Below are 16,062 nucleotides of genomic sequence, written 5' to 3' on the forward strand. Positions count from 1 at the left end.
GAATGAAAAATGAACTCGTGATTGAATTTCATATAGCTTATCTGAAAGCAATACTACAACAGTATCACTATGCTATTCTATAATAGGACGTAGAAAATTCTGCCGGTTTCCGAGTTCGGGAACGTTCTTTCTGAACAAATGCCGGAAGTATACAATTCTCAATGATCGCACTGTGTGGGGATATTAATCGCTTGGAAATTGGAGTATATGAGTGGTTGGACTTAAACAAAGCAGACGCTTTTCCTAAACTGAAATTTCAACTGCTTTGCATATCGATCGTTGATTTTTTTCCAATAATAACGTATGATTTGATTTGGTTTGACCGGATATTACGTGCTTGAAGTGTCCAGAAAGATCTCGAACCTTCTAGAATAATTGATAGCGCTGGGTGGTATAAAAGAGAAGGAGGCGGCGTACGCACAGCCATTGCTGAAATCACCACGAGTGTTCAAAGGTTGTGTGACGGCAATTTTCTCAAAGTATTTCAATATTAACCGTAAATTCCCACACTGAAAACAGTACAAAAAGTGAGTTATCTTCAGACAATATAATCTACATAACATTGAGACCATATAAATTCTATTAATCAGTCATAACTTAGCTTCAAATATGTATGAGTTTTATTCCGTGTACTCTTGAGGCTCTTGCAAGAGCACCTGCTTGGTTCTTTTTTTCTTTGTTCTATTGCATTCATTTTATTTTACGGTAGCGTGAATTTTTCCAACTATTTTCTTCACATATTAAGATCCAATAATATTTGAGAGGTTATCAGCGTTCTGATGCTAGTTGAACAAACGTAGTGGAATTTAAAAATTTTCCATATCCTAAAAATACTTACAACTATTCTGATATTAATTTAAAAATTGTAGAGACAACAAATATAGAAGCATTTACCGAATAGATTACTTCATCAATTCTTACCAACTTTGAGTTTCATCTGTGATAATAAAAATAAATAGAAAAAATGTTAACATACCAATTTAACTTGAATTAAATTTTTCAGATGCCTGAACAAATGGAGACAGCTGGAGAGGTGGAGACGTTCGCTTTCCAGGCAGAGATTGCCCAGTTGATGTCATTGATCATCAACACATTCTATTCCAATAAAGAAATCTTCTTGCGAGAATTGATCTCAAACTCCAGTGATGCTTTAGACAAAATTCGTTATGAGTCACTCACGGATCCAAGTCGCCTTGACTCTGGAAAAGATCTACACATCAAGATCATCCCAAATAAGAATGACGGCACCCTCACCCTAATCGACACTGGAATTGGTATGACTAAAGCTGACCTTGTGAACAATCTTGGTACCATTGCTAAATCTGGAACCAAGGCTTTCATGGAAGCTCTCCAAGCTGGAGCTGATATCTCTATGATTGGTCAGTTTGGTGTTGGTTTCTATTCTGCTTACCTAATCGCTGACAAAGTCACTGTAGTATCAAAGCACAATGATGACGAACAGTACCTCTGGGAATCAAGTGCGGGAGGATCATTTACTGTAAGACCTGACCCTGGCGAACCTCTGGGACGTGGAACCAAGATCGTTCTTCACATCAAAGTAGATCAGACCGAATTTCTGGAAGAAAGCAAAATCAAAGAAATAGTAAAGAAACACTCTCAGTTCATTGGCTATCCAATTAAACTCTTGGTTGAGAAAGAGAGAGAGAAGGAACTCAGTGATGATGAGGCTGAAGCTGAAGCTGACCCAGAAGTAAAAAAAGAGGAAGATGATGGCAAACCCAAAATCGAAGATGTGGGTGAAGATGGAGATGAGGATAAAAAGGAAAAGCCCAAGAAGACCAAAACTATCACTGAAAAATACACAGAGGATGAAGAACTCAACAAAACCAAACCGATTTGGACCAGAAATGCTGATGATATAAGCCAAGAGGAATATGGAGAATTTTACAAATCTTTAACCAATGATTGGGAAGATCACCTTGCTGTAAAACACTTTTCTGTTGAGGGTCAGCTTGAGTTCAGGGCTCTTCTTTTTGTTCCGAGACGTATGCCTTTCGATCTCTTTGAAAACAAAAAACGCAAGAACAACATCAAGCTCTATGTACGTCGAGTTTTTATCATGGACAACTGTGAAGAACTTATTCCAGAGTACCTTAACTTCATGAAGGGAGTCGTAGACAGCGAGGATCTGCCATTGAACATCTCACGTGAGATGCTTCAGCAAAATAAGATCCTTAAAGTTATCCGCAAGAATTTGGTAAAGAAATGCTTAGAACTTTTTGAGGAACTCACAGAGGACAAAGAATCATTCAAGAAATTCTATGAACAGTTCAGTAAAAATATTAAATTAGGTATCCACGAGGATAGTACGAACCGCAGCAAACTTGCTGATCTCCTTCGTTATCACACATCCGCATCTGGAGATGAAGTCTGCTCCCTCAAGGACTACGTTGGCCGCATGAAACCCAACCAGAAACACATCTACTACATTACTGGAGAAAGCAAAGAGCAAGTTGCTAACAGCTCATTTGTAGAGCGTGTAAAGAAGCGTGGCTTTGAGGTCATCTACATGACTGAGCCAATTGATGAATATGTTGTACAACAGATGAAAGAATTCGATGGCAATCAACTTGTCTCTGTGACCAAGGAAGGTTTGGAACTACCTGAGGATGATGCTGAAAAGAAGAAGCGTGAGGATGATCAAGCCAAATTTGAAAATCTCTGCAAAATCATGAAGAACATCTTAGATACCAAAGTTGAGAAGGTTGTAGTATCAAACAGGCTTGTAGACTCACCTTGTTGCATTGTTACTTCTCAATATGGATGGACGGCAAATATGGAAAGAATAATGAAAGCACAAGCTCTTCGTGACACCTCGACAATGGGCTACATGGCTGCAAAGAAGCACCTGGAAATTAATCCGGACCATTCAGTCATTGAAACTCTTCGCCAAAAAGCTGAGGCAGACAAAAATGATAAAGCAGTGAAAGACTTGGTAGTTTTACTGTTTGAAACTTCCCTGCTATCATCTGGTTTTAGTCTGGACGAACCCCAAGTTCACGCAGCACGAATTTATAGAATGATCAAGCTGGGGCTTGGAATTGATGAGGAGGAACCAACTGCGGATGAAGAACCAGTTGCGGCAGAAGTCACACCTGTTGAAGGTGACAATGAAGATGCATCACGTATGGAGGAGGTCGATTAAAATGCGAGAGCAATTCTTAACTCATCCTCATAACTTGAGTTGTTATTTAATAACTGGAGACTGTTTGAAATTATCGCGTTTTATGCGATATCGCCACTTCATATAACCATGTATCATATATTTACCATCGTTCGCTGTGCTATCTAATTTATCATTCCTAATATTAATGTATTAGCAAACCAAATATTATTTTCCACGATAAGTTCTTTTTATAGTGTTACAATAAAATCTACATTATAACATTTATCAGCTGATTATTGACGACTGACCCTTCTTGCCTCCTTGTGATTATGATCCATTCCATATAATAAATTGGTTAAATAACAGATAATTCCGTACCAGCGTAGATCTAATTATTTTAGCTTTCCACACATCTATGATCCGAACCAAAATATAATATTACGTCTCACGAAACTAGAATAACAGTTAATTCTGCAGAAAACCGTTTCGAAAAGCCGGGAGATGAGGTAGAGCAGTGAGGCAGAGAGAGAGAGTGAGATTCAGCGCCATCTGTATTATTAATCAAGTCTTATCTGAATTTCTCTGGTCAAGTACAGAGAAGAAATTTTCTCATTCTGTAGTAGAAACACGAATATTTGTGAGTTGCATAATGGCAAGCCAGGGGTGGAGAGTACGTGAATATTTCAACTAATTATTGAAATGATACCTTTTTTCGATGAACGATTCTTTCTGGAATACAACAATCTCTGTCGTTCCACAATATTTCGGCTCAGACCAATTTTACCCAATTTACAGATGGTGCAGGCACATACCCCTATGATCAGATTCCGTAAGGCTAGCATTGAAAGAGGTAATATTTTTAAAATTATTATTTCAAAGCCCTCAAATAGATTAACGAACAGTACCGTATCGTTCTTTTTGGTTAGCTGCAGGCGCAGCTGCGGCGACGAGTCAGTCAGCTGGTGCAGTGCCGTCATCAAAAAAAGTCACAAAGTGGTCACCGGGGCCCGGTGTTGTGGCCCGACCTACGATTGCAGATTTTCAACTACCTGCCAGATATGCAAGACGCCCAATAGACCTCAAAGAAATTGATTATATCAACGTGAGTTGAATCTATTAGCTGATGTCCTTTTGGCTCTGACTTACAAGTGTTGAATTGACAATGCTGTATTTTTTCTAGCGTGGTGGCCCAGAGTAAACATGTTTGAGACTAACGTGACCATATTCCATCTCTCATAGTTCACTGTTTCAAATAAATACAGTGTCTCCTCTGACGGTATTTGAATCACTCGTTTAAATTATCGTAAGTTGTAAACCCAATATCTTGCTCTGTTTGAGAGCTAACAATAAAACTTGATACATGTCGCACTGTCTTCTTTTCCTTCATAATCAAATCTCCATCCCGTAATTCTGTAGAGAGAGTGTATTTCGCAATACGCGTATTATAGATGGGTTTGTGTTACTTGAACTCCCAAATCTTTTGACATTGGCTCCAGGGTTCATTCCTGGCGTAACAATGTTCTCACTGCCATATGTATAAGTTATTCATGAATTTGGGCCCTGATTCGAACTCACCCCCATATTATTTAAAAATAAGAATAACCCCCATGTTGTTACGAATGTTACAATCTATTTCTGCGGAAAGGACTTTCACAAAAAATTAGTTCAATATTCACATTTGATTGCTTTGTTCCTCTCCTCAGTTATTCCCTAACAAAGGTCGGGTAGGTACAGCCCTGATCTGCCAAAAATAGCAGACGACGGTGGTGTCGGCTGCTGTTCTTGGCGTTTTTGTATTATCGACGAGAGACTCTGAGTTGTTTGACGACTATAGAATAACTCTGTTTTGTAAAAAATTTAATCGAATGTTGTAAAATACAAATCGAGCCACGACGAACGAATAATCGAAAAAAATGGCTGAGACCGCGGAATTCGGGCCAAGAAAAACGATTTTCATTCTAGCGATCGTCGCTGGATGTTTTGCCGTTCTTTGGCCAAAGATCTTCTACCCTATGCTCACCGCATCTGTCATCTCGAATCCTGCACCATCCGATGGTTCTAGTGAGTAGCGTTTTCGAAATCCGAATATTTCTAATTATTGTTCGAAATCTAATCAACTAGCTAGCCACACAATGAAGAGGAGCACGAATTTTCTTTCTTTCTTAAAAATATTTTGCTTGACTTTAAAATCAAATAATTTCAGGCAAACAATCATTTTACATGTATCCCATAACAACGTCTTACATTTGAAGCAATTGTTGTATGTGAGCACTATCCGTATAAATTGGATATTATGATGATCATTCATATAAATGAATAAGTCATACACCTGTTATTTGTGAAATGATAAAAATTCAAACGTGATAAAATCCTTGATATCTATTTTTGTATCAAATGATATATTCAAAAATAGAAATTGTCTTCATAGACTAGTAGCTGCGCTAACTCTGACAACTATTGCTAGAATTAAGTCTGGTATACTAATTTTTAGGTATGCACAATATTGATGGATATGCTACCATACAGAAATTATTTAAACATTGAATGCTAGGTCTAATGTTTCAATTGACAGCGTGCTGCGATGTAATATTCGAAAGTGACATAAATGCAGTTGACATAATGCAAGTGATGTGTCAAAACATCATTAGACATCATCAGGTAGATCCCAGAGTGAAAGATGTATTGAAGACAGAGAATCTCACTCCTCAAAGCGCCAGTTTATGCCGAGAAGAAGTGCTGGCAAGATGTGGTATAGACTTGTCTTCTTTCCTTGCGGAAAGAGAAAGTCTTGGAAAAACATACAAGCAAGTTTTGGAAGAAATTAGGTCTTTCAACAGTTCACTCTGCCTCAAAAACAATTTTGGAGTACCACTGTCACAGCTTGGAACACCACACCTTATTAGATACCACATCCTGATGCCGCACAGTAAGAAAATCATGGGGAATAATTTGAGCAAATCAAACCAGCAGTGAAAAGCTATAAATGCTTGATTCTAAATGTGACCAAAACCGTTTAGTAAAACTTTCACCCTAAATTAACAAGTAACTAATTGAATCTAGTTTCATTCAAACCGAATCTAAAAATCTAATTTCCCAGCTGCTTGAGAAACTAACAAATTTACTTTTACAATGAATTTGCATACTTTTTTCTAGTAACTACTGTTATACTAATAGCAAGGGAAAGATTGAAGACCAAGGTCATACGACTCGGAATATGTATCCTAAAATTTTAGTCAACATGAATTTCGGTCGCATCCATTGGCAAACTCTAAAAGGCTTAAATTGCCATCCCAATCGAGATCGGGTCATTGGGTATATATGGAATGCAGGCGTGTGCTGTAGATTTTGTGCTGGCAGAAAGCCAAGGGAACGTCCATAACGTCTGGGTTACAGCATTTGGCTCTTCGTCATAGATCATAATACATTTGTGTCCTGCCACCATGTTTTAGGCTTCCGACAATGGAGTCTGCTACTCCAGGCTTTGGATTGCTTGCTTATTCTATCTCTATCATTATTTGGATACTTGGTGCATGACTGTAATATCAAATATAAATTTCTATAGCAATTTTAGTTGCTGAAAGCCTCTGCTATATCATGCTGAGGTTTCTTGAAGATGTGTAAAGCAAAGTCTTTTCACTAATGTTATAACAAGGATATTTCATGAATAGGTACGATCAGACAAGAACGTCAAACACCACCTCATGCTGGAGGACTTCATCCTGCTATGAGAGAACGTGGAAGAGCTATTCCCTCATCCCATATTGTTCCAAAAGTGAAAGATAGACTGGACCATGTCACCATCCCAAAAATGAGACCACCAATGGGTGGGGCTGGACACGTTGTACCACCACCAAAAGGAAATGGGACAATGGGGATTATCATGCCACTTTATACATTGGGTATTGTCCTATTCTTCCTCTACACTATCGTCAAGGTGAGATTGATAGGGATCGACCAATATCATTCTATGCTCGTATCAAAAAAGAAACGTTAATTTTCTACAGGTATTACGAAAAAATACAGACAGTGATATAACGAACGAGTATCCGGGATCGGCTGCTGAATCTGAATTTAGGAAAATGGTGTTCAGTCCGGAAACTTTAACAAGCGCTGTAACAGGGACCCTATATCGGCAGAAAAAAAAAAGATCCCCATCACCCCTGAGACCTGCACCAACGTTAGAGGAACTGAAAGATCGTAAGTGCTAACTATCTCTTACTTTTGATTTTGTATCAGTTTTTTGACAATGATATAAACTTGTTTATGCAAATATACTTTTGGGGTAACTCGTTCTGACTTGGATCTTTGAAATCAAATTTATAAGTGATTCTAGAGTCTGATTGCAGCTGTGTCATTCACTACAATAAATTAAGAATGAAAATTTGACTGATGTGAAAACATGAGCATTGTAAGATTCGATTTATTAATATTACACATGCTGGGACACTAGAGGCAGCAGGGGACATAGAGATAGATCAGCTGAGGCAACGGCTGGTCGAGACTGAAGCAGCGATGGAAAGAATTGTTGCTCAAATGGGAAATTTGTCGCGTTCTGTAACGCATAGTCCGAGCCCACAGCCAAAGGCCAAGGTTTACGAATGAGTTTTTGAGACCGTTTAGATTTTAATTTCATATAGTCTAGAATAATGCACGCTGCTGTGATTTGAATGTGTTTTCAGCTTATCCCCTCCTTATTGTACATGAATTCTGCAAGCATTTCACCTTTCAGCAGGGGTAATACCAGTGAAGAATCAAAATATGCAGAAACGTGTTTGGCATATAATGCCTTGCACCTATTTTGAAACCAAAATTCAGCCAATTCTCTATTTCTACCTACCACAAGTAGTATAGCAAACTGTCATACAGTTCCCCCTTTTCCTTTCTCAGATACTTTGATGTCGCTTAAAATTTTAGTACATACCTTTGTGTTTTAAGTAGTCGATGCGGCTCCAAAATCCAATGGTCTGGCAGGGGCCGGTTCCATTTTTAAGGTATATTCCTTGCGTCCAATATGTTCTTAACATCTGTAACAAGTTTTAGTTCATCTTTGGTTTTAATACGTAGTGTTCGTCATGATTTTTGCTGATCAACAATAACAATCAAAGTAATAGTCATATTTTTCTGAACTTGTAACATAAGGATTAAATTTTATCTAGGCATTTTCTCTTTCTGTACAAGTAGTGATTTATTGAAAATTTTTTGTGCTTTCGAATTTATTACAACCACTTCTCTGAAGAAAGTTAATTCGCTGTGTATAAAGCGATTGAATTGAGATCTGTGACGAAAAATGATCTTCCTCGACTTTGTTCATGATATGTATTATGGCCCAATTTTTCTATAGACAAAAAACGTCGCACGTTTGTAGCATGAATTCCTAATTAGAGAACTAGAAAATCATTCTCCCTTTAAATTACAGGAAACTCCCTCGAGTAAGCAGATTGAATTTGAAGAAGGAGGAAAGATAGAAGACATGGAAGATTCATCACCTACTGTCAAAGTCGTTGGTATGGAAATGACAACTAGTTGTGAAAGTGGACAAAAATGGAGTCGGCCAAATACTCCAGTTGTTTCAACAACGCACAGGTGAACTTTGCAACGTACAGATATTGAATTTTAAGATAATCCTACTGCTGTTAGTTTTCAATGAATATTACCATTTATTTTACTGGTCAAGTCATGCTGAGCGGGAAAAAACCCCTCCAAAGCCCATCTATCTGGAAGGAGCACTACCGGCCCAGTGCGAGCTGCTGGTGACAGATTCTGAAACGCAAGCTGAACAATCCGTCACTGACGTAGAATCGCCAGTAGTTCTCTCAGGAAAAATGACTCTATCTCTCATCAGTCTCGACCAGATTTCATCTGTAAGAAAATATTAGAATTACCAACACATCTCGAATGATTCTACGGGGCCTTGTTTTATTTGGTGATTCTTTATTTCATTTTAAAAGTTGGATAAATCCCTACTCGTCGATCCCTTGGCCGTGCGGTTAAAGGAAGAAATGTTCAGTACTTATTTTTAGTTAATGCAGCATTGAACATTTGATTTTCCCATTATTTTTCAAGATACCCGATGTCAATGACAAGCAACTTTTCATGAAAATGAGAATGAAAAATTGACCGCCCGGCTCGTTTATTCATTTGACAGTCCTAAAATATGTTTATTTTTAAGGCGTGAGTAGTTGATTACAGTGCTTAAACTTTTTGGAAAAGATGATCATAACTTATCATATATATCGTTTAATATTTCATTTTTCTAAGTCACTAGTTAATTGATGATTATGTTATAGTGCCTCAAATTAGGAATGTAGATGAGTAGATGAACTGATATATAGTTATCGTTATCACCCACTAATTAAAGGATGTTCATTGAAGTAGATTTAACTTTAAGTTTGATGTTTTTAAGTTGGTTTGCAAATCAAAGGTGCTACACGAATTGAACGTAGGATAAATGAATAAAATATGCTTCTAATGTTTGCAGAATTCTGAATCTAATGATAAAGTTAAAGTAAATGGAGTCAACGGTATGGCATACGATACTGACACTGAGCAGGCAAATAGTGAACAGGAAGCTGATAATGCTGGAGAAAACAAAGTACTTGGGAAGAAAGAACAGGAAGAAGAGGAAGAGAAAGAAGTTGAATATGAGGAAAATGGGAAAGTGGTTGACACAGCAAAAGAAATAAGAGTAGAGGTAAATGGAGAAAACAATGCAGAAAGTGAAAAAGAAGAAGAAGAGGACGAAGAAGAAGAAGAAGAAGTAGAGGAGGAGGAAGAAATAGAAGAAGAAGATGAAGAAGAAGAAGAAGAAGAAGAAGAAGAAGAAGAAGAAAAAGAAGAAGAAGAAGGAGAAGAAGAAGAAGAAGAAAAAGAAGAAGAGGAAACGGAAACGGAAGAAGAAAAAGAGAAAAATAAAGACCAAAAAGACAAGGTCATAGAGAAACACCGAGATGCGAAACTAAAAATGTTCGCCGAGTAAGCTTACAATTAGCTTGTCTCTCATCTAAGCAATTTGGTATCCAAAGCTGGTACTCTAGATTTATGAGGCCCTAATGAGGATATAAATAATAAGTTTTTATAAACTACAGTAGTTAGTAAACGAAATTTAAAATATAGACTACACTTCTCATGTTTCAAAAATTGCTACCTACATTAACACACTTTTATTAGTACTGTATGATGCGCAGGCCTCGCTTTTGGTAAATAGGACGCATTGATTGTCAAATTATGATTTACAACTCTTGCGACTTTGTTAGATTGGAAACGTTTCGTTCGGAATATATAATAAAAAGTTATTTTGACTAGAATCTTTGCCGATTACTGCAAGCGATGATATAACAATTATTCTTCGCAAATTGTAACATTTCTGGCCAGAATTATCAAAACATGAATCCGGGAGGAAATATAAATAGATATTCAAACATTCAAACTTCGAGCTCCTTGATTACAATCAGTACTACTAAAAATCCTATTCTGATCCACGATTACAATTAATATCCATATTTTTGATATTATATATGAGAAGACACCGTTATATTGATTTGAAAAATAGTAAAATTTCATTCACGACGTACTTATTTAGATATTTCACAGGGAGCCAATAAAAAGCAGATCATCGTTTCAGAACATAAATAAATAGCTGTTGATTCATTTGAAGCATTTTGACGTGTTGATCATTGTTATCATATTATTTATAACACTAATTATTTGTTTTCTCGTAATTGCTGGCAATATATAATAAAAAGTATTAATCAAACGTATCTATTAAATCAGAAAATTATATGTATACATTTCTAGCTATTGAGACCGTTTAATAAAAACCACTCTGCCACTGTTCTGTGTGCTGTTTGCCTTTGAGCTTCCGCGCCCTATTCGCGCTCCTGTACTCATGAAAATTTGAGTGCCAAGACACGCTAGTGGTCGAGTTTACACACGTTTATACTACTGTTTTTTAGCTGCACTAGTGTTGGATGGCCGAAGTATAGCGTGTAACTATGTCTGAATTTACTTGACTTTTCAAAACCGTAGCTATCCTGTGGTGGTAGTATCAAAAATTACACGCGTAGTTGTGAGTCATTAGAGAGTAAAAACAATTATTGATAATTCGAAGCACCTCCACTATGGATTACGAGGGTGAGTTGATAGCGTTAATAAATTTGCAGAGCTAACCTTCAATTTGAAGATCGGGATCCAACTGCTGTTTACTAATAATTAACATATTCAACACTACTTTCATTCTTTAGCTAATTGTACAATATTTGAATCCTTAAATGATGAAGTCTACATTTGTTTGATGCATGCATTGATCAGATTGATCACTATTATATTAACCTCCGTGCTATTAGAATAATGTTTCAAAATAAAAACTTACGGAATATTGACATAATCAATGTTTGGCAGAGGGAAAAAGTGGCTCCGATGATGAACTGAATAGATTCGCGTCATACTCACAAACATCCAGATCCCTGTCCAGATCTCGCTCTCCATCAAGATCCGCATCGCGTCAATCGCAAACGTCTGATAGGTCTGCTAGCCCCAATAGATCAATCAGGAGTAGATCCAGATCCAAATCCAGCAGCCGGAAAAGTTCTCCTAACAAGTATGTTGTCGTTTTGTATTTGTGTTAAAATGCAGAAAAGCAATTTAGAATTTTGCTACCAAAATTAAGGAATCTTTCAGGTCTAATCAGGCTTCACCTACACGTTCACAGTCAGCATCATCTGTTCCGGCACAGTCAACAGCCAGTTCCAGGAAATCTAGGTCTCGCTCTAGATCACAAACACCATTTTGTGATGGATCGATATCTCCTGCATCTCCCAAGGCAGATCTGCGTAGTCAGTCTCGATCTCGGTCACCATCTGCTTCAAGAAAAAGTGTTTCTCGCTCACGGTCCAGAAGCATGTCAGTGGAAGCTGTGGTTGAGAATGATAAATCTGAAGTTGACCTGAAAACTGGTTTCCAATCACCGACTGATTCTAGAATAAGTTCGCAGTCACCATCTGGTTCAAGAAAAGGTTCAAGATCATCGGTTGGATCTAGGAGAGATTCCAGATCCCGTTCTGGGTCCAGAAGAGGTTCTAGATCACCTTCGGGCTCTAGGAAGGGTTCCAGATCTCGCTCAGTCTCAAGAAAAGGGTCCAGATCTCGTTCGGGCTCAAGGAAAGGGTCCAGATCCCCTTCAGTTTCTAGACTAGGGTCGAGATCTTTTTCAGGTTCCAGAAAAGGGTCAACCTCTCCATCTGGTTCCAGAAGAGGTTCCAGGTCTCCATCTGGTTCGAGGAGAGGATCGAGGTCTCCATCCGGTTCGAGAAGAGACTCGCCAATACTTTCAACAAAATCACGATCTAGATCCAAATCAGCTTCTCCAAAAATTTATTCACCTAGAACTACCGCAAGATCTCGTTCAAAGTCTGAATCCAGTAAGGGTTCTAGAAGCAGGTCGAGATCGGGAAACAACAAAGGAGTTTCACGATCAAGATCAAGATCAAGATCCAAGTCACCATTAGAATCAAGAAGAGGTTCTCGGTCACCATCTCAATCTAGAAAAGGCTCCCCTATAGCTATTAGACAATCACGATCTCGCTCCAAGTCTGGATCGAGAAAATCTGTTTCACCCTCTGGGTCAAGGAAGGGTTCTGTTTCCGGTTCAAGGAGAGGCTCTCACTCTCGATCACGATCACTCTCTGTTGATAGAAAAGCTGCCTCACGTTCAAAGTCGAGATCTATTTCTGGATCCAGAAAAGCTTCAGTATCGCCCGCGGGTTCACGAAAGCGATCTCCACCAAGTTTGACCAGAGACTTATCATTATCAAATAAAAAAGCAGCTTCTCGCTCAAGATCAAGGTCTCCTTCTGGCTCTAGGAAAGCTTCCCAATCTCCCGCTGTATCTGAGAAGGGTTCTTTTCGTTCAAGATCTGGATCCAGAAAAGGATCTCGTTCCAGATCACCTTCTGGATCAAGAAAATCGGCCTCTAGGTCTAGATCAAACTCACCAAAGTCTGTTGGGTCACCAGTTCCTTCTCGTAAAGGTTCTCGCTCAAGATCAAGAAGTGGTTCAGATAGAGCAGCATCTAGATCCAGGTCAGGGTCCAGGAAATCAGGATCCAGATCACGTTCGGGATCTAGAAAATCGAGGTCCAGATCACGTTCAGGCTCTAGAAGGTCAGACTCAAGGTCAGCATCAGGATCAAGAAAATCAGTATCAAGATCAAGATCTCGGTCAGGATCAAGAACATCACGTTCACGATTAAGATCGAGATCAGGCTCGAGAGCAGGATCAAACTCGAGATCACGGTCTAGATCAAAATCCAGAAGGTCTAGAAGCCGTAGTCGAGATTCTGAGGGTGCTGTCAAAAATCGAAATAGATTACTATCGGACTCAGAAGATGAAGATAGTGAGGTCAAGACTAAGAAAAGAACTAAACATCAGTTATCAGATTCTGAAAATGAGGAAGAGGATGGTCTTTCTAAGAAGAAGGCTAAGGGTTCAGATGATGAGGCAGAACCTCTGGAGAAAGCTGAAGACCAAGAAGGCGCAGAGGGAAAATCGAATGAAGAAGAGACGCCAGCATCTCAGGATCCTGAAGAAAATGAGGATTCTGATGAAGGTGTTCGTCCCGGTGGTGGAGAGTAAGTGACTATGCCCAAACTTTTTAATCTTCACTCAAAATTTGAGCTATTGTCTATTTTATTCTCTGCACAACTTCGTGTTATGATCACAAAGCCGAATCATTCAATAATCACTTTAATCACTGCTGCTCGATGTTGACAGATACATGTAAGTATGATTTATAGACAGAAATAGAGGTTGATACAGTACCAGAGAAGGAACCATATGTATATTTAAGCCAATGCAAAAGATAATTTTTATACTATTTTTAGAGACGACTCAATGTCAGATTTCGACCGAATGCTGGCGCGTAAAAAAGAGGAACAAACTCGGCGTCGTAAGCGGAAAGACATTACAATAATTAATGACAATGACGATATCATCGCTCAGCTATTAACAGACATGAAAAATGCATCTGAAGAGGACAGGAGGTTTAATCAGCAGAATAAACCTGCAACCAACAAAATTGCAATGTTACCTAAAGTTTTGTCTCAATTGAAGAAGCATGATCTCCAATTAGCGTTTCTGGAACACAATGTACTCAATATTCTCACAGATTGGCTAGCCCCCATGCCTGACCGGTCTCTTCCATCTTTGAGGATTAGAGAAAGTATACTAAGGCTGTTGTGGGAGGTAAGTCTATGAGAAAATACTATTAACAACTCGATAATTTAAAAATCTAAATAATTGGTGATTACGATTTTATTTCTGTAGTTTCCGCGAATAGATCAATCATCGTTGAAACATTCAGGCATTGGAAAGGCTGTGATGTATTTGTATAAGCACCCTAGAGAAACAAAAGAAAATAAGGAGCGTGCCGGGAAGTTAATCAATGAATGGGCACGTCCAATCTTCAATCTGTCTGCAGATTTCAAAGCAATGTCTAGAGAGGAAAGATTGCAAAGGGATATGGAACAGACGCCGCAAAAAAGGCGGAAAAACGACGATGGCGAATCTTCACAAAAATCACAAGATATTAACAAAGCCCTCAAGGGTGATGCAAAGTAAGAATTTGCTTCATTCCTTATCTACTCGGGTAATCATTTGCACAATTTAATTGTGAAATATTTTCATTCCTAGACCGTTGAGGCCTGGTGATCCTGGTTGGATTGGGAGAGCTCGAGTTCCTATTCCTTCAAACAAAGATTACGTCGTACGTCCTGATTGGAAATCAGATATTGACATTAGCCGAGTAAGGACAATGTTTAAAACTTCATACTCTCTGTTATGTCACAATCTTATTCTTGATTCAACTGATTTTCTGTTCTTCCTCTTACATTTTCAGACTTCTAAGAAACAGATGAATCGTTTTGAACGACACATGAAAAATTACATCGATGGCAAGAGATTGAAAAAAGCACGTAGAGCTGTAGATATATCCATTGAAGGACGTAAAATGTCTTTATGAAACCGTAACTTGAAACCTCACCTCATCATTAATACAAGTGATGCATTTGTTGTAATGTTGAAAAATTGAAAAATAAAAAATTAATAAACAAAATAAAGTAAATGCATGAGGAGCAGAAATCGATCACAGCAGATGCGTACTTATACTTGAGAATATAATAGCTACCGACGATTCAGTAATTATTACACTTTTACTAAATTCATTGAATGTTAGAAAAGTTATTCAAAAGTTTCATTGTTTTTTTTTTTTTGAATCAAAGGTATCCTTCTGAATAACGTCTGAATTCAAGAAGGAAGAATGCCACTTTTTCTTGTCAATTACTGCAAAAGTGGAATATACGTGGAAACACACCATGTTTAGTTGGAAATTAGAGTCTGAGAACTTTGGTGTTTTTTATCATCATTTCAAATTGAATCCCAAGTATTTGGTAAACCCTATGTTGACCATGCATTAATTAATTGACATTATAGAAACTGTAAAAGTGAGGCGGAATTAGGATTTTCGAAGTGACTTCAAGACCAAAATTCATTTCAGAGCAATGTGCAAAGTTTTCTCCGTGATGGAAGTGTATTGTGATCAAATATTTATCCAATAATCATACTTGAACCAAGTGTTGTTTTAAAATTATTGTCTTTCCGTATTAATGTTAAAAATCAGTTTATTACCTGTCGGTCGATGGGTAGTCAACTTTTTATGCCACCTATATGAAGCCTTCGATGATAAACTCAGCAGCAATTTTCTTTTCATATTACATTATAATTGTTTATATTATCAACGACTAAAACCGTTATAAAACTTACCAGTAAACTTTAGGTAAATGATTCCCGCAACGTCCCACATTTCAAACTTAACACAGCGTTCCAATCTTGGTTCCAATCAACTGTTCCCACACGGCCGTTTCCGAAAATCGGAATGGTCGAA

The 16,062-nt window shown here is 38.0% G+C and overlaps 4 protein-coding genes and 1 long non-coding RNA gene across 11 annotated transcripts; 4 read left to right on the forward strand and 1 right to left on the reverse strand.

The window, feature by feature from the left end:
- The first annotated feature begins 383 nt into the window (after window positions 1–383).
- On the forward strand, window positions 384–3,410 carry LOC105683160 (heat shock protein 83). Its single transcript, XM_012395568.3, has 2 exons — window positions 384–527; window positions 1,004–3,410. The coding sequence occupies exon 2, from the start codon at window positions 1,004–1,006 to the stop codon at window positions 3,164–3,166; it is 2,163 nt and encodes a 720-aa protein (XP_012250991.1). The 5' UTR covers window positions 384–527; the 3' UTR covers window positions 3,167–3,410.
- LOC125501501 lies at window positions 3,200–4,038 on the reverse strand. Its single transcript, XR_007279094.1, has 2 exons — window positions 3,834–4,038; window positions 3,200–3,676 (listed from the first exon to the last, which is right to left on the reverse strand). It is a non-coding gene; the product is annotated as an uncharacterized LOC125501501 (long non-coding RNA).
- LOC105683138 (alpha-ketoglutarate dehydrogenase component 4) lies at window positions 3,685–4,492 on the forward strand. Of its 2 annotated transcripts, none has more exons than XM_012395511.3 (4): window positions 3,685–3,797; window positions 3,923–3,977; window positions 4,060–4,229; window positions 4,308–4,492. In XM_012395511.3, the coding sequence occupies exons 1-4, from the start codon at window positions 3,777–3,779 to the stop codon at window positions 4,323–4,325; spliced, it is 264 nt and encodes an 87-aa protein (XP_012250934.2). In that variant the 5' UTR covers window positions 3,685–3,776; the 3' UTR covers window positions 4,326–4,492. The 2 variants fall into 2 exon arrangements, with proteins under 2 accessions (XP_012250934.2, XP_012250933.2); XM_012395510.3 differs by having other exon boundaries at window positions 3,696–3,797; window positions 4,054–4,229.
- Window positions 4,493–4,884: 392 nt separating this feature from the next.
- LOC105683126 (glutamic acid-rich protein) lies at window positions 4,885–10,961 on the forward strand. Of its 5 annotated transcripts, none has more exons than XM_048657690.1 (8): window positions 4,885–5,188; window positions 5,679–6,053; window positions 6,796–7,061; window positions 7,132–7,324; window positions 8,066–8,118; window positions 8,544–8,710; window positions 8,802–8,988; window positions 9,606–10,961. In XM_048657690.1, the coding sequence occupies exons 1-8, from the start codon at window positions 5,041–5,043 to the stop codon at window positions 10,101–10,103; spliced, it is 1,887 nt and encodes a 628-aa protein (XP_048513647.1). In that variant the 5' UTR covers window positions 4,885–5,040; the 3' UTR covers window positions 10,104–10,961. The 5 variants fall into 5 exon arrangements, with proteins under 5 accessions (XP_048513647.1, XP_048513645.1, XP_048513646.1 ...); XM_048657688.1 differs by lacking the exon at window positions 8,066–8,118 and adding an exon at window positions 7,578–7,717 and having other exon boundaries at window positions 4,886–5,188; XM_048657689.1 differs by having other exon boundaries at window positions 4,886–5,188; window positions 8,063–8,118.
- A 108-nt stretch (window positions 10,962–11,069) lies between these two features.
- LOC125501498 (protein IWS1 homolog) lies at window positions 11,070–15,753 on the forward strand. 2 transcript variants are annotated; one of them, XM_048657671.1, is made up of 8 exons: window positions 11,070–11,257; window positions 11,525–11,723; window positions 11,804–13,753; window positions 13,896–13,901; window positions 14,006–14,366; window positions 14,448–14,737; window positions 14,814–14,925; window positions 15,019–15,753. In XM_048657671.1, exons 1-8 carry the CDS (start codon window positions 11,245–11,247, stop codon window positions 15,139–15,141), a joined length of 3,054 nt encoding a protein of 1,017 aa, XP_048513628.1. In that variant the 5' UTR covers window positions 11,070–11,244; the 3' UTR covers window positions 15,142–15,753. The 2 variants fall into 2 exon arrangements, with proteins under 2 accessions (XP_048513628.1, XP_048513629.1); XM_048657672.1 differs by lacking the exon at window positions 13,896–13,901 and having other exon boundaries at window positions 11,071–11,257.
- The last annotated feature ends 309 nt before the right edge of the window (window positions 15,754–16,062 follow it).

Source organism: Athalia rosae, chromosome 6 (assembly GCF_917208135.1).
Source record: "Athalia rosae chromosome 6, iyAthRosa1.1, whole genome shotgun sequence".
Lineage (NCBI taxonomy): Eukaryota > Metazoa > Arthropoda > Insecta > Hymenoptera > Athaliidae > Athalia > Athalia rosae.